The 22,920-nt window shown below is 45.2% G+C and overlaps 1 protein-coding gene across 4 annotated transcripts; it reads right to left on the bottom strand.

The window, feature by feature from the left end:
* Positions 1–247: 247 nt before the first annotated feature.
* RAD51D (RAD51 paralog D) lies at positions 248–22,520 on the bottom strand. Of its 4 annotated transcripts, XM_060203959.1 has the most exons (11): positions 22,222–22,520; positions 21,874–21,935; positions 21,536–21,654; positions 12,081–12,162; positions 11,754–11,888; positions 10,316–10,411; positions 4,752–4,842; positions 4,555–4,633; positions 4,029–4,110; positions 972–1,136; positions 248–846 (listed from the first exon to the last, which is right to left on the bottom strand). In XM_060203959.1, the coding sequence occupies exons 1-11, from the start codon at positions 22,301–22,303 to the stop codon at positions 778–780; spliced, it is 1,062 nt and encodes a 353-aa protein (XP_060059942.1). In that variant the 5' UTR covers positions 22,304–22,520; the 3' UTR covers positions 248–777. The 4 variants fall into 4 exon arrangements, 3 of the variants coding, with proteins under 3 accessions (XP_060059942.1, XP_007517000.1, XP_016040979.1); XM_007516938.3 differs by lacking the exon at positions 4,029–4,110 and having other exon boundaries at positions 4,563–4,633; positions 22,222–22,519; XR_009553125.1 differs by lacking the exon at positions 248–846 and having other exon boundaries at positions 1,011–1,136; positions 4,563–4,633.
* Positions 22,521–22,920: the final 400 nt, after the last annotated feature.

The raw sequence follows: 22,920 nt of genomic DNA, 5'->3' as shown, positions 1-22,920 counted from the left end.
CTATCCTGTAGTGGGGCCCCACGGAGCACCATGCATATTAAACAAGTAGCTGGATTCCCCACTAGCAGGTCATTTCCTGTAAATTATATCCCTGGGACTGTAGTGAGCTCACATTCTCACCTAGCCATGGTGATGCCTGCAGGTGTGTGAAACCAAATCAGCAAGAGGAATAACCACTTTGGGGACCCATAGTGGTGGGGGAGAGGGTTAAAAACAACCTCTGAGGAGAAATCAGGTGACAGTGGGGTTCAGGAAAATTTCTTATATTTTTAAGGTAGGAAACAGATGAAGAATTTTGCATGTATAAAGTTCCAGCCAGCAGTTCAGAGACAGCTAAGGGAAAGGCAACCCTATTTTACAGATGGAAAAACAGAGGCAACATTAACAAAAAAGACAAGCAAAAGAAAGTTCAAGACTTCATGGCTCCGCCACTGGGCTAGGATGGACCACAGACATGATGGTGCCTATAGTCACCCATGTAGTCACCCATGTAGTCTCTAAAGATTTCTCCAGACATACATCAAGCCAGGGTGAACTTGGCTCCCACTGGAAATGTGTAGTAGAAACAAAGGCATCAATCATTATGAACGTCTTGGTGTCTCCACCACAATATCCTCTCTGGCTTGCAGTTTCAGAGAGAGTTGCTGAGGAAACCAAGATGTCATTTCTTCTCAGCCTGAGAACTTCTATTGCCACCCTAAGTGCTGAGTGGCAGGGAACAGAAAAGACTCCATGCTTCTCCCATTTCTATTGACAGTACAGTCATACTGGGTCTCCCTATAATGTTGGGCTCTGTTCTGGAGCCCCCCAGCTCTCAAAGTCCACCATCTCCTGGGAACCTATTGGCTGGAAAAATGAGAGAAGTCTAAGTTTTTTAGTTAAGCAACCCAGTAAGATGTCACAGGGTCTCAGCATCCAAGAACTGAGACATCTGGGTTGAGACTCCCAGCTTTCCCCAGGGGCCAGCTCACCAGACGGGGAGATTTGGTCAGACATGCAGAGCGCCAACTGCCTGATGCTCCTGTCCCTTCGCCAAGATCTAGGAGAATCCGAGTGCTGGGCACAAAGCTCCAGGAAAGTCCAAGGGCAGGTTTAAGCTTTCCGCTGTCCCTGTCTCTGGTCACGTGATTAGTCACCTACAGTGAAAGAGCCAAAGAGAAATTGGGAAAATAGTTCAATGGTAAAGCATGAGACTTGTAAGACTGAGGCTCCCAGTATAAGGGATTCTGGCTCAGTCTCTCTCTCATGAAATAAATATTTTTAAAAAGGGAAAAGCCAGAGATTTGTAGATCCATAATATTAACATAGATAACTTAACAGAATAGGTCTCCTACTTCATTAAACAGATGAGAAAACTGAGGCCTACCACTGAAAAATGATTCTCCCAGGGTTCTTTAACTTATCAGCAGGAGGCCTGAAAACAGAACTCTGAGCTTCTCACTATGCCCATCTCTATCCACTGAACAACAATGGCTCAGATTTGACACCAGTCAGATGGTGATAGAGCATGTGACTGTTAATAAGCAGTGTTGGCAGCACTTTCCTGAGGGCCTTCTACACTCCCAGTTCAGCAGACAGGCCTCCTGAGACCTTGCCTACCTAGCCCTTTGTATAGAGGACAGTGTCTGTGTATACTGGGAGTGGGGAGGATGTGGAGGATGGTAAAAGAGGGATCCTGCTCTAGTCAGCCAGCTCTAATCTGCCCAGGCTAGTCATGGGGAAGCAATGTGAGTCTCAGCAGTCTCTGATAAAGTCCGCCCGTCCCCAGAGGAGGAGCTGTGATTAGTTCATCATCAAATTTCCACTGCTTAAGGCAAAGCCTGGCACAGACAGGGTGATTACATACATCCTAAACTAGGGGAATATGGGTCTTGGGATCCACTTTAAGAACCAGAGAATAGGAAAACAGATCCTCTTTCATTGTCCATGGATGCACAAATTAATATAGCCAACCTTCCTGGAAATCTAGCAATGTCCTATCTATTTTATTTCTTTATTTTTTTGGCAGAGCTGGACCCTCATGCATATACGACTTCACTGCTCCAGGCTGATTTTTTATTCAGAAAGATACATCACAATATCAGAGCCTCCTCTGGTGCCATAGCAACTCCCATGATGCTGGGGCTTGAACCTGGGCCACTTGATTAGCAAGGTATGCACCTTCCCTAGTAAGCTACCTCCTCTACGGCCCAATTTTATCTCACCAGTGATGCTGGTGAGTCAACCCAGGGCCTCACACTTGCAAAGTATGCATTCTACAATTGCGTTATCTCCCTGTCTCAACTTTTGTTTTTGTGAGAAAGACGTAGAGGATGCTCCACCATCCATGGAGTTCCACCTGTTTTATCTTTGTTGCTTTCATATATATATTTCCCTTTTGTTGCCCTTGTTGTTTTTTATTGTTGCTGTAGTTATTATTGTTCTTGTTATTGACGCCGTTGTTGTTGGATAGGACAGAGAGAAATGGGGGGGGGATACAGAGAGGGAGAGAGAAAGATAGACACCCTCAGACCCGCTTCACTGCTTGTGAAGCAACTCCCCTGCAGGTGGGGAGCCGGGGACTTGACCCCAGGTCCTTGAGGGTTGTAGCTTGTGCTCAACCAACTCAGAACACCAGAGCATCACTCTGGCACAAGCACTGCTGGGGATTGAACTTGGGAGCTTATGCTTGAAAGTCCACTGCTTCATCCACTGTGCCACCTCCTAGGCCATACAATGTCATATTTAAACATTTAAAATAAAAGCATTACCAACTCAGTTGTTATATTTTCAGGAGTTTAAAGAAATAATGTGAGGGGCCAGGCAGTGGCTCACCTGGTTAAGCACACACATTTCAGTGTGTAAGGATCCAGGTTCAAGCCCCTGGTTCCCATCTGCAAGGAGAAAGCTTCCCAAGTGGTGAAGCAGGGCTGCAGGTGTCTGTCTCTTTCCCTCTCTTTTGCTCTCCTCTCAATTTCTGTCTCTATGCAATAATAAAAATAAGCATTTTTTTAAAAAAAAGAAATAATGTGGACCTAGGAGCTGAGTATCCTACACATAAGGATCCAGGTTCAAGCCTCCAGATACAATGTGAAGGAAGAAAGTTTTCAAGTGGTAAAGCAGGGGTACAGGTGTCTCTCTCTGTCCCTTCCTCAATATCTTCCCCTCTCTATCCAGTAAATAAAAAACAAATACATGGGAGTCGGGTGGTAGTGCAGTAGGGTTAGGTGCAGTTGGCGCAAAGCACAAACTGGCGTTAAGGATCCCGGTTCGAGTCCCCGGCTCCCCACCTGCAGGGGAGTCACTTCACAGGCGGTGAAGCAGGTCTGTAGGTGTCTATCTTTCTCTCCTCCTCTGTCTTCTCCTCCTCTCTCCCTTTCTCTCTGTCCTATCCAACAACAACAACATCAATAACAACAACAATAATAACTACAACAATAAAACAAGGGCAACAAAAGGGAATAAATATTAAAAAATTAAAAAAATAAATGCATATGAGAAATAATTTGACATATGAAGAAAGATTAGTTATAAGGATATTCAGTGGGGTGGGCAGTGGCACACCTGACTGAATGTACATGCTACAATGTGCAAGACCTCAGGTTCTTTTTTTTTTTAAGTATGTTTTTTTCCCCCTTTGTTGCCTTTGTTTGTTTTTAAAATTTTTTTAATATTTTTATTTATTTTCTCTTTTGTTGTCCTTGTTGTTTTTCATTGTTGTTGTAGTTATTATTGTTATTGATGTCGTCGTTGTTAGATAGGACAGAGAGAAATGGAGAGAGGAGGGGAAGACAGAGAGGGGCAGAGAAAGACAGACACCTGCAGACCTGCTTCACCGCTTGTGAAGCGACTCCCCTGCAGGTGGGGAGCCAGGGGCTCGAACCGGGATCCTTATGCCGACCTTGTGCTTTGCGCCACCTGTGCTTAACCCACTGCGCTATAGCCCGACTGCCGCCTTTGTTGTTTGCCCTTGTTCATGCCAACTGCGCTTAACCCGCCATGCTACCACCTGACCCCCAAGAGCCCAGGTTCTTGTCCCCAACCCCCACCTTCAGGGGGGAAGCTTCACTTGTGGTGTAGCAGTGCTGCAGATATTCTATCTCACTTTCTCCCCTCAGTTTCTCTCTGTCCCTGCAAATAAAACATAATAAATTAATTTGAAATAAGGATGGATGTGCCCTGTGACCCTTAAAAAAATGGATGTTCACTTATTATTCCTAAACACACAGCATTTGCATTCCTGAGGTCCCAGAGGCCCTAGGTTTGAGCCTCAGCACCATCATCTATCAGAGCTAAGCAGTTTTCCAGTCTTCTTTCTCTCTCATTCTCCATTTTTCATAAAAATAAATGAATAAATCTAAAAACAGAACACAAAATTAGCCCTGATCCCTTGCTTATCTGTGGCCTGAACCCTTCACTGTCCCAGTTTCCTAGATAGCATCCATCCTACAGGGTCACTATTTGGGTACAGAGCTGCTTTTAAGAGAAATAAAACAGCTATAACTACACATCAAGTTTATCTCCCCTTTTGGGAAGCCCAGATTCATAGATAAGACAGACTCTTGTTACACCCACTTCCTTACCACCACCGCTACACCAAGGTCCCGGGCCAGGGTCTTTAGCTCTAGGGCCAGCTGCATCATCAAGGCCAAGCCTGGAGGAAGAAAAGAGAGGAGTGCAGCAAGGAATGGGCAGGTGAGCCAGACATGATTCCATAGTTGGGAGGTGGGATCACATCCCCTGACCCAGGGCTCTGACCAGAGTCCACTCACCTTCCCTCTGCTGACCTCCCAGAAGTGGGGAGACCACTGCAGTGACTGAGTCCACAATCACCACCTTCACAGTCCCTGAAGAACTGCTCACCTGGGGGTGAGAAGTAGGTGGAAACAATGGCCATGAACCAGTTGGTTTCCAGGGACATCCATTACAGGACAAATTGGCAATACATAACTTCCTTCCACCCAAAATACAGCTGTCCAGGCACCCTAGAATTTTAGCAGTTGTCTTTTCTTCCCAACTCATTTCTATGTGTAACCATTTACAAGACTTGGGTACACAGAGAGGGTTTGAAATCACAATAGATCACATATCTCAAGCCACTAAATTTGAGAAATCTCAACTCAAGAGTCAGGGGTTTTGTCAGTGGCCTTTTTTGTTTTTTTAAAAAATATTTATTTATTCCCTTTTGTTGCCTTTGTTGTTTTATTGTTGTAGTTATTGTTGTTATTGATGTTGTCGTTGTTGGAAGGGACAGACAGAAATGGAGAGAGGAGGGAAAGACAGAGAGGGGGAGAGTGAAACAGACATCTGCAGACCTGCTTCACCGCTTGTGAAGCAACCCCCTGCAGGTAGGGAGCCGGGGGCTCGAACCGGGATCCTTACACTGGTCCTTGCACTTTGCGCCACGTGTTTGCGCTTAACCCGCTGTGCTACCACCCAACTCCCTCTCTCTGTGATGTCACTGGGTTTAAATTCCCTGGGGTGACTTCTTTTTTTTTAAATATTTATTTATTTATTCACTTTTGTTGCCGCCATTATTGTTGTTATAGGATAGGACAGAGAGAAATGGAGAGAGGAGGGGAAGACAGAGAAGGGAAGAGAAAGACACCTGCAGACCTGCTTCACTGCTTGTGAAGCTCCTCCCCTGCTGGTGGGGACCAGGGGCTTGACCCCGGGTCCTTGAGGATTGTAGCTTGTGCTCAACCAACTGTGCCACTGCCTGGCCCCCTGCTAGCTTCCTAAATTCCTAGCTTTCCTTGCTAGAGTTTCACCTTCTCGTTCTTTCATTGTCTCTTATATCATTCCTCTCTGGGCTCATCTCCCATGTATAAAATGAGGGCAAATATAGATAGTTTTTACTTATGAGGAGCACTAATGCCATCTATTGAAACCAAAATTTATGGCTCAGTTTAGCCTTAGGATCCTCCTAGTTTGTATGAACCCCAGCTTCCTATGCTTCTCTTAGATACAAGTCATACGTTGTTTTTGTTTCCACAACTTTTTTTTGCCTCTAGGGTTATTGCTGGGGCTCAGTACCTGCACTATGAGTCTATTGTTCCTAGAAGCCCTCCCCTTTTTTCCATTGTTGTTGTTATTGTTGTTGCTACTGTTGTTGTTGGATAGGACAGAGATAAATTGAGAGAGGAGGGGAAGACAGAGAGGGGGAGAGAATGACAGACACATGCAGACCTGCTTTACTGCTTGTGAAGCAACTCCACTGCAGGTAGGGTTGGGATCCTTGTGTCGGTACTTATGCTTTGCACTGTGTTTGCTTAACCCAGTGCACTAAAGCTCAGCACCTCCTTTTTTCCTTTTTTAATCTTTATTTACTGAATAGAGACAGCCAGAAATTGAGAGGGAAGGAGGTGATAGAGAGGGAGAGAGGGCCCAGGAGGTGGTACACCTGGTTGAGCACACATGCTACAATGTGCAAGGACCCAGATTTGAGCCCAGTCCCTACCTGCAGGGGAAAGTTTTGTGAGTAGTGAAGCAGAGCTGTAGGTGTCTCTCTGTCTCTCTACCTATCTCCCCCTTCTCTATTTCTGGCTGTCTCTATCCAATAAATAAGGATAATAAAAAAAATTTTTTTAAGAGAGAGACCTGTATTATTGTTTCACCACTCACAAAACTTTCCTCCTGCAGGTAGGGACTGGGATTTGAACCCCAGTCTTTGCCTACTGTCGGGCATTAAGCCAGCCCCCCTGCTCCATCCTGCATTGCTGATAGTATGGCCTACTTACATAATAACTGTTTTGCCTGAAAGATCCCCACCCATTGATCTATCTTCTTTCTACCTCAAGACCCACCCTGCCTGTAGGGTAACATTAATCCCACCAGGTGAAATCATCACAACAGTTGCTAAGAAAGCTCCCAGAGTGCCTTATTCCTTTCTCCACCCCTTTTCCTAGCCATTTCCGTTTCTGACTTGCCACTTCTGGTTTTTATCCTATAAAAAACCACTTCTGTTTCTGGTTTCTCTCTTTCCGTGTCCCGACCTGGAGGAGGGCAGGTGTGCAGACAGGGAGGCGGACGCAGGCCACAGAGGTTTGGTGCCATGAGCTTAACCCATTGTGCTCATACCCGACTCTGGGGCTCCCACATGAATAAAGAATTGTATTATCACTCCGCCATGAGTTCCTGGTCTCTATCCTGCGACGCAAGCCCGGCAGCATACTGTAATATGTGCGCTCAACCAGGTGTGCCACCACCTAGTCCCTTACTTTTTTTTTTAAGCTTTTTTGCTTAATGTTACTCAAATCTCAGCTATTCAGCATCACCTGCATGTATTCCTTTATCTTCCAGTTACTTAATTTTGTCTAGTCATCAGTTTAAGAGATGAAAGTACAGAAAAGCAATGTTAAAACAAATCATTTAGCCTTTCCTTACCATCTCTAGGGCCAGAAAAATAGCTCACTTGAGCTAACTTGGATAGTGCACCTGCTCTGTTATATTCACAACCCAGGTTTAAGCCTGGTCCCTATCATTTGAAAGGAAGTTTTGGGAGCCTGGTGGTATTGCAGTGGGTTAAGCTCAGGTGGTGCAAAGCACAAGGACCAGCATAAGGATTCCGGTTTGAGCCCCCCTGCTCCCCACCTGCAGGGGAGTTGCTTCACAAGCAGTGAAGCAGGTCTGCAGGTGTCTTTCTCTCCCCCATTCTGTTCCCTTCCTCTCTTCATTTCTCTCTGTCCTATCCAACACCAATGACATCAGTAACTACAACAATAAAACAAGGGCAAGGGAATAAATAAATATTAAAAAAGAAAAAAAGAAAGGAAGTTTCAGTCTTTCCTTCTCTATCTTCTAACCTCCACCTTTGCTTCCTACTGAAAAAATCAGTCCTGAGTGGTAATGACCTAGTGATGACAAAAAGAAAAAATATCCATACCACTTCTGGACAAGCAGGTTGAAGTTTCTGGGTAAAAAGTATGGCGATTTTTTCTTATTTGTAACTAAAGAGTTATCAGGTTATCTGTTTCAGCCAGGACCTAATGTTGTCCTATGAGCCTCAACTCTAGTTGTCAATACTTTGAAAAACTTCTATTCTTTCACTACGATTTAATCCTGTGACTTGCCTCTGACTAATATGTCAGAGGACTAGGTAGTATTATTTATAAGACTGTGTGTTGGGGCCAGGCGGTGATGCATCTGGTTAAGTGCTCACATTACAGTGTGCAAGGGCCCAGCTTCAAGCCACTGGTCCCCACCTGCAGGGGGAAAGTTTCATGAGTGATGAAGCAGGGCTACAGGTGTCTCATCTCATTGTCGCTCTTCCTCTCTATCTCTCCCTCCCCTCCCTCTCAATTTCTCTTTGCCCTAATTAAAAAAAAAAAAAAAGACTGTGCACTATCTACATTTATAACTGCATTATTCACAGTAGCCAAGGAATGGGAGTAACCTAAATGTCTATCTATGGGTGACAGAATAAAGAAGCTATGGGTTGGGGGCCTGGGAGTAGCACAGTGAGTAAGGCGCTGAACTTTGAAGCATGAAGTCCTAAGTATGATCCCCAGGACCCCATGTGCCACAGTGATCCTCTGGTTTAAATGAATAAACAGAAATTAATTAAATATCTTGAATTAAATATCTCTCCTATCTTTCTCATTAATGATTTAAAAAATCTTAAAAACAAACAAAAAAACCCACCAAGAATCCTACTTATAGTACATACCCTAGTAGGTGCCTTAAAGATAGCCTAGCAGGTAAGTACATGATTTATCACGTATTAAAACACAGACACACACATTGTATTTGCTTTGTCATGGCATGACCCAGGTTTGAGCCTCCCCCCGCCCCCCCTCAACAGAAGTTTTGGTGTTGTGGTTCCTTTCTCTCTCTCTCTGGTCCCTTTCTCTCTGTCTCTGTCTTTCTATCTGAAAAAGTCAGCTTCAAGTGATAAAGTTTCAGTGATGAACAAATAAAACAAAACAAAAAACTCAAACAATACAGCTGACAACTTAGATACAGTTTAGTAAGATCCTGAGCAGAGGATCTAATTACCCTGTGCCTAGACTCCTGACCCAAAGAAACTGTGAGGTTATAAATGCGTTGTTTTGTTTTATGCTATCAAGTTTGTGGGAATATGTTATATAAAAACAGATAATAAGCCATCTACTTGTCCTAAAATAAAGAATATAGTCTCTTGGCTTAGGAGTTGAGAGATATGTGATATGTTTAATTTTTGTCTTAAATAAGTAGGTGCCTCAGGGCAACCAATGACTGAACTTTTCTGGCCTCACACATCTCTAAAAAAAAAAGAGAGAAGATTGGATTAAATCAGAACTAGGTGCCAAATAGTTCACTGAGTAAGATATGTGTCTTGCCATGTATTGTGGTCTAGGTTCAAACCCTGATACAACCTAGGAGTGTTGTAGACATCTCTGTACTGGGAGTTGGGCTGTAGCGCAGCAGGTGAAGCGCACGTGGCACGAAGTGCAAGGACCTACGTAAGGATCCTGGTTTGAGCCTGGACTCTTTTTTTTTTTTAATATTCTTTCTTCTCTCTGCCTATTAAAGCATTTTATTTGTTATTTTTATTTTTTTACCAGAGCACTACTTAGCTCTGACTAATGGTGGTGTTGGGGAATATTTTTTAAAAAAGAGAGTCATGTGGGCTGGGAGGTGGCGCAGTGATAAAGCTTTGGACTCTCAGTCATGAGGTCCCAAGTTCGATCCCTGGCAGCACATGTACCAGAGTGATGTCTGGTTCTTTCTCTCTCCTCCTGTCTTTCTCATAAAAAAATAAAGTCTTTAAAAAAAAAAGAGTCAGACACACCAACCTAGTGTCCCAATATTACAGACCTACTAACCTTCAGACACCTATGCATATAAAAGTCCTTCAGTTTGAAGTGTCTGTCATATAGACTCTATTACTTGCAGCTGAAAGTAAGCCTAATTGACCCAGTAAAGAATTGCAAAGATGGTGGTCTGGGAGATGGTGCAGTCGATAAGTCATTGGATTTGCAAACATGAGGTCCTGAGTTTAATCCTTGGCAGCACATGTACCAGAGTGATGTCTGGTTCTTTCTCTTTCTTCCTATCTTCCTCATTTTCCTCATTAATAAAGAAATAAATAACTAAAATCTAAAAAAAAAAAAAAAAAACTGCAGAGATGAATGACATGATTCTTACACTGGAGAGATTTAGTGTGGAAAAGGTATGTGAACAATGAGGCATAGGAAGCACTCAGGAATTCTGCTCTGGTAGTGGCTAGCTCAGCTGGATTCACTGGATTGCACATCTGTAGTTCCAAACAAAATCTGTAGTAGGATACCTGACAACATACAGATAGCACCTGGCAAACTGGGTAAAGCAGGAGAGGACAGAAAAGTAGGTGCACCTGCTGAGCCACAGTGGCCCGGAAGTCCTGTAGCGCAGCCAGCATCTGGAAGATGTCGAACGCATGCACGACCTGGATCCTCTGGAGGGCTCTGGCCTAAGGGGTGGGAAAGACGAGGCAGAGTTTGGGATAAGATGAAGCATGGAGTCAAATACCAAAAAGAAGGATATTAAAGCAGAGAAGGGGTAACTGGGTTTTGCCTAAAGGCCCTGTTCTCACAGTGATGTTTACTTGGGCGCTGAGCTGTAAAACCAAACAAGAAAAGTACTCAGTGGGAAGCAACCTAGCAGGGGGTAGAGCTCTGGACCTATAAGCACAAGGTCTTGTGTTCAATCCCTGGCATCATTTATGTCAGAGTGTTGCATTGGCTTCTTTTTTATTTTCACTTTATTATTACTTTTTTTTTTTTTAACTAGAGCATTGCTCAGCTCTGGCTTATGGTGGTGTTGGGGATTGAACTTGAGACTTTGGTGCTTCAGGCATCAAAGTCTTTTTGCATAAATATTTTGCTGTCTCTCCAGGCCTATTTTCTTATTTTAACCAGACCACTGTTCAGCTCTGGCTTATGGTGGTGCTGGAGATTGAACCTCAGACCTTTGGCACCGTAGGCATGAAAACCTTTATTATTATTATTATTATCATCATTTATTTATTGGATAGAGACAGCCAGAAACTGAGAGGAAAGGGATGATAGAGAGAGACACCTGCAGCACTACTTCACCATTTGCAAAGCTTTCCCCCTGAAGGTGGGAATGAGAGCTCAAACCCAGCTTCTTGCACATTGTAACATGTGTGCTCAACCAAGTGTGCCACCACCCGGCCCCACCCATGAAAGACTTTTTGCATAACGATTATGCTATCTCCCAAGCCCTCTGGCCTCCCTTTCTTGTTCAGGAACTAGAATATAAATATATGTATATGGGGGCCAGAAAGTGACACGCCAGGTTAAGTGCACATAGTAAAAATATATGTATGTATATGTTATGTATCATATATGCACACATATGCATATATCATTTAAAGAAAAAATAACTCAATGTATGCCTGAACCTCCCAGATTCAATCCCACCATAGGCCAGAACTGAGCAGTGCTCTGGCAAAAATAAATAAATAAATAAATAAATAAATAATAACTCTGGAAAAAGCTATAGGGCTGATTAGTGATGTCTTCCTGAGGCAACAAATAGGGCAAAAACACAGATGCTGGGCATTTAACAGCCCTGAATAAAGGCATGTGACAAGAGTTTCCTGGAAAAATGTGTGGAGAGCCTCCAAGTTGTTATGATAACTGGGAAGGCTTGAAGAATACAGGAAGTGGTAATAGAAGAGCAAATTTCAAAGCCAGAAATGACTATTCATCCAAATGGCCAAAAGTATTGCAAGGCAAGGGACAATGTTCTTTCTGTGTCAGAACCTTTAAGAAACCCAGCCTTCCTACCTGTGTCTCTTCATCAGGAGTTCTGGCTTGAAGTAGCTGGAGGAGGCGGGAGGCTGTCAGCCCTCCATTAGAGTCAACATAGAGAACATTCTGCTGCAGACCACAGGCCACGTTTGCAGCCACACAAAGACATACCTGAAGAGAGGTGGCTTATTGAGGTAAACCTGAGCCTTCAAAGTGGGCCCAGAATGTGAACTCCCCCACCAAATCTTACTCAAAGCCCAGCAAATTGAAAGAACCAAGAGCAAGTCCCATTCCACACTGCTCATAAACTCCCTCAGAGGCCCAACACTTTCCCAAACCTCCTGGCTACTGCCACATGTATACCTGGGTTTTGCCACTACCTGGGCCTCCTACAAATTCAGTCATTTCTCCAGTATAGAGGCCAGCATCAAGAAGTTTGTCCAGGCTGATGGGAGAAGAGGAGAAAAGAGAATCAATCCAGAGGACTAAGGGGAAATGAGCAGAGGAAGAAATAAGAAGGGCCAGGGTAAAGCACACATGCTACCATGGAAAAAGACCTGGGTTCAAGCCCCACTCCCCACCTACAGAGAAGCTTCATGAGTAGTGATGTAGGTCTGCAGGTCTCTTTTTCCCTCTCTATCTCCCCCTCCCCCTCCCCTATCAATGTCTCTCTGTGTTATCAAATAAAGGAAAAAAAATGGTAGCCAGGAATAGTAGATTTGTCATGCAGGCACCGAGCCCTACAAATAACTGGTGGCAATTAAGGGGGGAAAAAATCCTTCCAGCCCTTTGTGGTTTCCTTGACAGCATTTCCAATAACTTTTAAAAAAATATTTATTTCCTTTTGTTGCCCTTGTTTTATTGTTGGTAGTGATTGCTGTTGTTGTTATTAATGTCGTTGTTGGATAGGACAGAAAGAAATGGAGAGAGGAGGGGAAGACAGAGAGGGGGAGAGAAAAATAGACACCTGCAGACCTGCTTCACCGCCTGTGAAGTGACTCCCCTGCAGGTGGGGAGCCGGGGGCTCAAACCAGGATCCTTACGCCGGTTGCTTTGCGCCACATCCGCTTAACCCGCTGAGCTACTCCTGACTCCCTTTTTTTTTTTTTTTTTAACTTTGAAATAACTATAGAATCAGGAAGTTTCAAAAAATCTTTTTCTTTTCTTTCCTCCAGGGTTATTGCTGGGGCTTGGTGCCTGCATAATGAATCCACTGTTCCTGGAAGCCATTTTTCCCCATTTTGTTGCCCTTGTTGTTGTTATTGTTGCCACTGATATTGTTGTTGGATAGGACAGAGAGATCGAAACAGGAGGGGAATCAGAGGGGGAGAGAAAGATAAGACACCTGCAGACTTGCTTCATCAATTGTGAAGTGACCCCCCTGCAGGTGGGGAGCCGGGGGATGAACCAGGATCCTTACGCCAGGCCTTGAGCTTTGCACCATGTGCACTTAACCTACTGCACTACCGCCTGACCCTCAAAAAATCTTTTGTTTTAAGTACAGGGAGGTCTGTGTACTGTAGTTTCCTCTAATGGCACCATCTGCACTACAAATAAGTGTTTTACTAGAGTGCATATTGCAAGTTGACACTGGTGTGAAGCAGAGTTTATACATGTGCTGGTCTGTAAAGCTCTGTGCATTCTATCACCCATGTAGGTTTATATAACCACCACAATCAAGAAAGATGACATTTTCTTTCTTTCTTTCTTTCTTTCTTTCTTTCTTTCTTTCTTTCTTTCTTTAACCAGAGAACTGTTCAGCTCTGCCTTATGGTGGTGCGGGGATTGAACTTGGGACTTTGGAGCCTCAGGCATGAGAGTCTTTTGCATAACCATTATGCTATCTACCCTCCACCCAAGAGGACATTTTCATTGCCATTAAGTTCCCTTGTACTACCTTTTGCACAACTATACCCCTCTTAGCAACTTCAAGTCCCTGGCAACCGCTAACCTACTCTGCATCTCTACCATGGCTGTATCAGTACTGCTAGACACAGGCTGGGACTGAAGGTCAGTTCAGCCTTCCCTTGAAACTCATCTAAGTAGTGTATATCGACATTTGTTTGTTTTTATTTACTTCCTTATTTTGGACAGTGACAGAGAGAAAATGAGTGGGAAGGTGGAGACAGAGAGAGAGAGACACCTGCAGCACTATTTCAGCACTTGTGAAGTTTGTCCCCCCTGCAGGTGGGGAACCAGGGGCTTGAACTCCGGTCCTTGTGCTTAGTGCTATGTGCACTTAATCGGGTGTGACATCACCGTTTGTTTGTTTTACCACAGAGTAGTATCCCATGGTATAGATATGTCAGTTTGCCTAACAATTCACTACCTGAAGACCATTTGGTTGTTCCCGGTTTGGAGTGACTCTGAATAAAACAGTTAGGAACATTGGTGTGCAAGCTTATTTTAAAATTACTACACTTTTTGTGTGAGAGAAAAAAATTGAGCACCACTCTGGCATATGCAGTGCTAGGGATCAAAACAAGGGCCTTATGCACGCAATACACATGCTTTACTACTAAACCGCCTCCCTGGCCCTTGACTAATTTATGGTTTTGATTACTTATTTAACAATTGCTCAGTGCCATCAGCAGCAGCTTTTTTTTTCCTTCCTAATTTTTATTAGATAGGACAAGAAAGAAATTGAGAAGGGGAGACAGAGAGAAGGAGATAAAGATAGACACCTGCAGATCTGCTTCACAACTTGTGAAGCATCCTTCCTGCAGGTGGGAGTGGGGGTTCACACCCAGGTCCTTATGTTTGATAGTATGTGTGCTTAACCAAATGTGCCACTGCCCAGTCCCATTTGATTAAATTTTTATCTTAAAAAATGATCATACTTTTGGTGAAACAATTTTGTTCTAAAAGCTTGTTAATTTTACATTTTTATATACAGATGATCCATTTTTAAGTTTTGTATAGCTTATGAAGCTGAGGCTTAGACTTCTTTATGTACTATCTATGATGTTCAATGCCTCCAGCACCATTTGTTCAAAGGCTCTATCCCTTCTCAGCTACAATGCTTTTTGCTCCTTTGCCAATCATCAGCTTGACATAGTCATGTGCGTCTTTTTTTTAGGGTTCTCTAGTATGGTTCACTAATTTCTGTGTTTATCCTTTCATCAATACCATGCTTGTCTTTAATATTGTATCTAAGTATTAAAACTTAATATGTGGTAAAGTGATTCCTCCAACTTTATTCTTTTTTCAAAATTATTTTAGTTGTTCTAGGTCACTGGCTTTCCTATGTAACTTTTCAGACTAAGTCCATTTCTTTTTTTAATATTTATTTATTCCCTTGTTTTATTGGTCTAGTTATTATTATTATTGATGTCGTTGTTGTTGGATAGGACAGAGAGAAGTGGAGAGAGGAGGGGAAGACAGAGAGGGGGAGAGAAAGACAGACACCTGCAGACCTGCTTTACCACTTGTGAAGTGACTCCCCTGCAGGTAGGGAGCCAGGGGCTCGAACCTGGATCCTTATACCGGTCCTTGCACTTTGTACCACCTGCGCTTAACCCGCTACACTACCATTCGACTTCCTAGACTAAGCCTACTTCTAAAAAGAAAAAAAAATTCCACTGTAGAATCAGGGGAGATGGCTCCACTGGTAGAGCATCAGACTTGCATGCCAGAGGTTCCCAGTTTAAACCCCAGCACTGCCATCTACAAGCGTGGTACTCTAGTTTATGTCTGTCTCATGTGCAACACTTTCTCATAAGTAATAAAGTAAATTTTTTTTAAAAAAAAAATTCTGTTGCAATTTGGTAGAAACTGCATTAAGTCTACAGATTAGTTTGGGAAAAACTAAAATCTTCAGGTCGCCTTTGATTCATCAGAACTTTTTTTTTCTCAGCAGATGAATCCTATATGTGCTTTGCTCAATTTATACTGAAATATTTCATTTTCTTTGGAGTAACTGTAAATGGTATTACATTCCTAATTTTTTTCCTCATGTTCACTGTGAGAAATGCGATTAACTTTTATGTGTTGATCTTATTATCCTATGACCTTGTTAAACTCACTCGTTAGTTCTAGGTGTTTACAATTATTTTTCATTTTGCTTGTTTTTGTCTGCCTTCCTCATCTGGCCCAGAGTGCCCTGGGCAAAATTCTATCACATTCCCAGCACTGGCACAGTGCCTGTCACATAATAAATGCTCCAAGAGAAATAATGATACAATGGTTCTATTTAGTTCTATTTACACACACACACACACACACACACACACCCTTACCTTACAATGGAAGCCTTAGGATATACACAAGATTTCGCCAACTAGGCCAATCCTCATCCAGATTATAGCCCTACACCATGAGACAGCTCACCACCCACACTCCACAACCTGTAGGCTTAAGTTCCTCCTCCATTATAGCCTATACCAATGCCTCTGTATTCAGAACACACACACACACACACACACACACACCCATACACACACACACACACACACACACACACACACACACACACACCCTTACCTTTCCTACATTGCAGTCATCATCACGGGCTTCAGTCCCTGAAATGGTTCTTAAAGATCTCCTGTGACCCTTTGCATATTCTTTGCATTCTTCCTTTCCTTTTTCAAGCCGCATCTTACTAAGCACCTTCTTTTTCACTTCCAGAAACTTCATGGTTACAAGCACAGGTCAAATCACTGTAGTTACTACTCTAGGCCTGTAGTTCTTCAGACAATGATGCTCCCTCATCTCCATTTAATAAACACCAAGTCCTGGATTCCATTTCTCCTTCTGTGATCAGAGGACCCCGAGTACCAGGACAGCAGTGGTTCTCTCTGTTGTCCTCATACCAGAATCAACACCAGCTGGGAACTGGTTAGATATGCAAATTCTCTGGTCCTACCCCAATCAGAGACTGGCAATATACCATATCGAGTTTCAGTAAGACATCCAGGTGATCTGGTTAGTGAGTTCAAGTCTGAAAACCATTAGACTGGACTAGTGATTCTCTATATCATCATTAGAAAAAAAAAAAAAAGTCTGGAGGTAATGCAATGGATGAATTGCTGGACTTTTGAGCATGGAGTCCGTATGCCAGAGTGATGCTCTGGGTCTCCCTCTCATTAATCTTTAAGTTAAAAAAAAAAAAAATCACTAGAAAAAAATTTTGCCTTTTTTTTTTGCCTCCAGGGTTATCACTGGGGCTCAGTGCCTACAGTAAGAATCCAGTGCTCCTGGCGGCCATTTTTTCCATTTTATTGGACAGGACAGAGAGAAACTGAGAAAGGAGGGGAGATAGAGAGGAAGAGAGACAGACACCTGCAGCCCCCTGCTCCACCACTCATGAAGCTTTCCCCCTGCAGATGCGGAGAAAAATCTTTTGAAAAGAAGTATGTTGCAGGGGACTGGGTAGTAGTGCACTGAGTTAAGTCCACATAGTGCGTGCGAAGCACAAGACTGGTGCAAGGATCCCCCCCTGTAGGAGGTCTCCTCACAAACGGTGAAGCAAGTCTGCAGGTGTCTATCTTTCTCTATCACTCTATCTTCCCCCTCCCCTCACAATTTTTCTGTCCTATCCAAAAAAAATTAGAAAATATCCCCACCTGAAGGGGGGTTGTTTCACAGGTAGTAAAGCAGGTCTGCAGGTGTCTTTCTCTCTCCCTTTCTGTCTTCCTCTCCTCTCTCCATTTCTCTCTGTCCCATCCAACAATGACGACATCAATAACAATAACTACAACAATGAAAAACAAGGGCAACAAAAGGCAAAATAAATAAATTAAAGAGTTTGGGTGTGTAAAAAAAATCAGAAAATAAAAACAAGGCCACAGGAGCAAGTGATTGTGTAGGCACCAAGCCGCAGAGAAAAAAAAAAAGTATGTAGCTAAGATGTAGTTATCCTGTTAGAGTGCTAAATTTGCATGCCTGAGCCCTCTGTGACCACAGGCTCAATCCCAGCTCTATAGTAAATCAGAGCTGAGCAGTGCTTTGGTTAAAAAAAAAAGTTATATTCATTGAACTTGTCCATCAACACTGTGAAGACGTCTAGAAATCTAGTGAGTCATCTTTTTCTTTTTCTTCTATTATTATTAATTTTTTCTTGCTCTTGTTTATTGTTGTTATTGCTGTCACTGTTGAATAGGACAGAGAGAAATTGAGAAGGGATGGGTGGTAGAAAAAGGGAGAGAGTGGTCCGGGAGGTAGCGCATTGGACTCTCAAGCATGAGGTCTTGAGTTCGATCCCTGGCAGCACATGTACCGGAGTGATGTCTGGTTCTTTCTCTCTCTCCTATCTTTCTCATCAATAAATAAATAAAATCTTTAAAAAAAATAAAAAAAAGAAAAAGAAAAAGGGAGAGAAAGATAGACACCTGTAGACGACTCCCCTGCAGGTGGGGAGCTGGGGGCTGGAACTGGGATTCTTACACTGGTCCTTGCGCTTTGTGCCACCTGTGCTTAACCTAATGTGCTACCCCCCGACTCCCACTACCTTTGCCTACACCCCACCAGTTTGTATAGCTTGTTATGTCTCCACTAGCTGGAAGACGTAACATCTCCCACCAACACTGGCATAGCTCTCCCCTGGCCTCGCTCCTTCCAGCCCCATTCACCCCACACATCTCACACATCTATACCCCAATGGCTACAGCTCTTACTGTCACAAGGCGGTGTCTTTCCAGGCAGGTCTTCCAGTTAAGAGTGGTGGTCAGGAGTCGGGCTTAAGCAGTGGCTTAAGCTCATGTGGTGCAAAGTGCAAGGACCGGCATAAAGATCCAGGTTCGAGCCCCGGCTCCCCACCTGCAGGGGAGTCGCTTCATAGGCAGTGAAGTAGGTCTGCAGGTGTCTATCTTTCTCTCCTCTTCTCTGTCTTCCCCTCCTCTCTCCACTTCTCTGTCCTATCCAACAACGACAACATCAATAACAGCAATAATAACTTCAACAAGGGCAACAAAAGGGAATAAATAAATAAATAAATAAATAAATATTTTTTTAAAAGAGTGGTGGTCATGGTCTTTTTCTCCTCCTCCTTCTCCTCCCCCTGCCTCTCCCTCTTCTCCTTCTTCCTCCTCCTCTTCTATGTCTTTTCACTGTCACCAGGGTCATCACTGGGGCTCCGTGCCTGCATGATGAATCCACAACTCCCGGAGGCCAGTTGTTTTTCTTTTTAGTAGAGACAGAAAAGGAGAAGGAAGTGAGTTAGAGAGGGAGAAAGAGACACAGCATCAGCACTCCTTCACTGTAGACGATGCTTCTCCTCTACAGGTGGGGCGTGGGGGCTTGAATCTGAGTCCCTGGGCAGGGTAATCTGTGTGCTCTACCAAATAGGCCACCACTTACCCCTCATGAGTGAAGTTCATAAGGAATGTAACAGCCATGATTTCCAATGTCTGGTTGATCAAATATGACCTGCTCTGCTCAATCCTTTTTTTTTTTTTGGCCACCTTTCCTGGCTTCTACCATTCCTGGCCACTTTTCTTTAAATAGAGGGTTAGACTCAACGAGGAAAAAAAAAAGTGAGAGAGAAAAGAAAAGATGCCACAGCACTGCTCCATTGCTTGTGAAGCTTTTCTGATGCAGATGCTCCTATGTGGTGATCAGAGGCTCAAACCTGAGTCCTTGCACAGGGTAAAGAATCCAGTCTAGGGAGTCGGGCGGTAGCAGAGCGGGTTAAGTGCACGTGGCACAAGGACCGGCTTAAGGATCCCAGTTTGCACCCCCAGCTCCCCACCAGCAGGTGAGTCGCTTCACAGGCAGTGAAGCAGGTCTGCAGGTGTCTATCTTTCTCTCCCTCTCTGTCTTCCCCTCCTTTCTCCATTTCTCTGTCCTAACAACGACATCAATAACTACAACAACAACAACAACAACAAAAAGGGCAACAAAAGGGAAAATAAATAAAAAGAAAAAAAAATTAAAAAAAGAGTTACACTCTACTGGGTGAGCTATCTCCTAGGCCCTACCTATTCAATATTGAGCAAATCACCTCATTACCTCCCTATACTTTAGTCACACCGTGCTCATTGGTGACAAATATATGTAACCATGTACCATGAAGTGGTACCAAGAATCAGTGCTGATTCTTGATAAGTACTCACTGTAAACCTATCTGTACTCTTCAGTGCCCGAGGCCTGCCTCCTTCACAGAGCTTTCCGGGAGTACTCTGCTCTCCCCTGCAGTAACCCACTGCGGCTGCCATCCTGCCAGTTTACCACATGATTGTTCCCTAAAGCTTCCTAGAGTATGCTGGTTTTATAAGCTGCCCGAACGCAAAGGCCAAGTCTGCTTCCTATTAACCACTCTGTCTTTATGCTTACACTTCTGGTGTTCACCTGTTCTTGTCTCTCCCACCTAGTCCCCACACCACAAAGCAGGAGCCCTGCCTCACTCATACCTATACCATCAGCATGAACCTGGCACCCAAAGGGGTCCTCAGGGAAGGACACCGGAGCAACCTCACACTGTGCAGTACCCAGTAGGTACTCAGTGTTTGATGCAGGTTAGACTCAAGCCCCAGAGAAGCAAGCACCGTGTTGTGCTGTGTGAACCTTGGCAAAGGGACACTTTATGGCAACAGTACAAGCCAGGCTAATGCAGAGACCTTTGTGGTGGTAGAGTTCTTTCATCAAATTCTGTTCAGATAGGCCAGGAAAGAGGTCAGAGTGCCTTGGCCAGAAACTACCTGTCATCTTCCAAGTCTTTCCCTTTCCAAATAATTTGGTGGAAAGTACCAACATGGCCTTTAGGAAGCTCTCTGGCCCCTCTTACTCACTGCACACTGTGAGGAATAAACCAAGTTCCTGGAGATCCAGTACTCTGGGGTCTGGGCTCCTTTTCTGCCACATGCTCCTCCTGAGCTAAACTCAAATGAGATCAATCGACACTACTGGTAGGGTCAATGAAGAGGTTCCTAGTTTGTGGTGGCACATGGTAGGCACTCGGTACATTGTAATCCTTCCATTTTCTCTTTTGCCCCATTGATTTTTACTTTACCCCATCCATGCACAAAATCACTGCTCCTAGCGAAATTTATTAGAGACTTTTCCATTCACAGTGGATTTCCATTCAGAGAGAGAGAGAGGGAGAGAGAGAGAGGCTACAGCAGTACACAGCTTTCCCACGTGATAATACCTCCCATGTGGTGCTAGGACTCAGACTTGGGCTGTGCTACTGGCAAGACATACACACAAAAAACAGGCCAAAGAGACATCTCTTTGGCCTTTTTTTTTTTTTTGTAATTGTCACCAGGGGGTTATACTTGGGGCTCGGTGCCTGCACAACGAATCCACCATTTCCAGCAGTCATTTTTTTTTCATTTTGGTAGAGGAAGAGATTGAGAGGGGGAGACTGACACCTACAGCACTTGCTTCACTGCTCATGAAGCTCCTCCCCCACCACGTACCCCCGCAGGTGAGGGGGTGCTTGAACCTGGGTCCTTGTGCATGGTAATGTGTGTGCTCTACTAAGTGTACCACCACCCGTTCCCCTCCTTTCCCATTAAGTGAAATGGGAGGCAGGGCTAGAGATCTGCTGAACAGTAACAGTATGCTGTGTTCTGGGACAGGTTCTGCCCCAGGGGGTCATGTCACAATAGGGTGAGGGGTAATGTTACTGGCCTTTAGTGAGTAGCGGTCAGAGATGCTGCCAATCGTCCTACAAGGTACAGGCCAGTACCCACCCCCACCCCCATATAATTGAAAATTCTGGGCCAAGGTTGGGAAACACTGCTACAGAGTAAAACAAACTCAGAACTCCTGGCGGGCCACCCATGCTGGCTGCTCTCTCTAGATTCAAACATCAACAGCTGAGCTGGAGGCGGCCACAACTCCTGCCTCTCATTTCTTTCCCGACTACACACACAAACCTCCCAAGGCCGGTGGACAGGATGGCAGTGGAGCTCTTCAGTTCGTCGTAGAGATCGGCGCCATTGAAGGGGAAAGATGAGAACTGAGCCAGCAGTACCCGCCTCAGAGCAACCAGGGCCTGAGAAGGGGGTGGGGTAGAGAGTCACTAGGGTCCGCCCGGGGCACTTGAACCCGAAACAGCCCTAGTGTTCCGCAATGGTGGAGCAGGCGAGACACTGTCTCATTCCTCCCCTGCACCCCACCCCTCCGGGCCTCCACCCCCGCCCGCCCCAGCTTTTACTCCCTGGCCTCAGGAGAGCACTTAGCCCAGGAGTGCAGCGTGGAGGCGGCCGCTCACCTTATAGGACAGGCCACAGGCCTGCGCTACCTCCTCCAGGTCTGCAGAAACCAGGTCCACCACTGACAAAACACAACACGTGCAGTTGAAGGGCAGGGAGGGAGGCCCGGCCTCCTACACTGGGCGCCGCCTCCTCTGTAAAACCGGGTCACGAAGCTTCCGCAGAGCGGGCAGGCCAGGGGAGCTCTGTGATAGGCGCCAGCAGAGTTTCGGCTCGCCGGCTCCCACCCTGCCCAGCCCTGGGGGGTGGGGGGGGGTGCGGCCCAGGCGGGGCGGGGTGGGGTGCGGCCCCCTCCCGGGGAAAGCGGGCAGCGGTACTGGCCCAGCAGTGCGCGCGCACGCGGCCACCTGTCCGGATCCCGCGGCTCCGTAGAAGCTGGACCATGTCCTGGGAGAGGCCCGGGCACAGCCCGGCTCTCAGTACGCCCATGTTCCCCGTGGGCCCGGGGCGGCGCTGGGCTCGGGGCTGCTCCTGCTGTGGGCATCCGTGGGGCCCCAACCAGACGCCCTTCGGCGCCCCTTTCTGGAAAAGTGCGGGCAGCGGCGTGAAGGGCACAGCCGCCGCGGGCTCTCGAGTGCCCGGCCGCCCACCCCGGTAGCGCCGCTCCGCTTTGCCGCTTTGTCGCTTCCGGCTTCCAGGTTTCAGGACACCTGTCCTGCGGCGCCACCTGCTGGCCGCGCGCGGCGGTTGGGGCGGAGACCACGTGGGCCAGACCTGCTCCAACCGCGACCACAGCGCCCCTCTCTGGCCAGAACCCGCACACCCCCGACTCGCACGAAGAGCCGCCCTCTGATGCCCAATTTAAGATTTTCGTCTCCACCCTCTCCCGCTCGCTCTCTGTCCCAGACACTGGCTTCCGTTCTAGACGCCCCACCAGAAAGTTCACAAGACCAGAGAGGACAATGAAGTGGAATTAAATAATACAGATAGTTTTTTTTCTTTTTTTTTTTTTGGTAATTGTTATTTATTTATCTTCCCTTTTGTTGCCCTTGTCTTTTTATTGTTGTAGTTGATGTCATCGTTGTTGGATAGGACAGAGAGAAATG

This window comes from Erinaceus europaeus, chromosome 12 (assembly GCF_950295315.1).
Source record: "Erinaceus europaeus chromosome 12, mEriEur2.1, whole genome shotgun sequence".
In the NCBI taxonomy this organism is placed as follows: Eukaryota; Metazoa; Chordata; class Mammalia; order Eulipotyphla; family Erinaceidae; genus Erinaceus; species Erinaceus europaeus.
Note: the sequence above shows the minus strand (reverse complement) of the source record. Positions and strands in the feature narration are given on the sequence as shown.

Bases quoted from the DNA above. Each gene is read 5' to 3' on its own strand.
- RAD51D (XM_060203959.1), bottom strand. From the start codon at position 22,303: ATGGGCGTACTGAGAGCCGGGCTGTGCCCGGGCCTCTCCCAGGACATG. The intron at 10,412-11,753 runs GTAGGAAGGCTG...CCCACCCCTTAG, and splicing joins CTCCTGATGAAGAGACACAG to GCCAGAGCCCTCCAGAGGAT. The intron at 4,634-4,751 runs GTGAGTGGACTC...TTCTTCCTCCAG, and splicing joins GGGAGGTCAGCAGAGGGAAG to GCTTGGCCTTGATGATGCAG.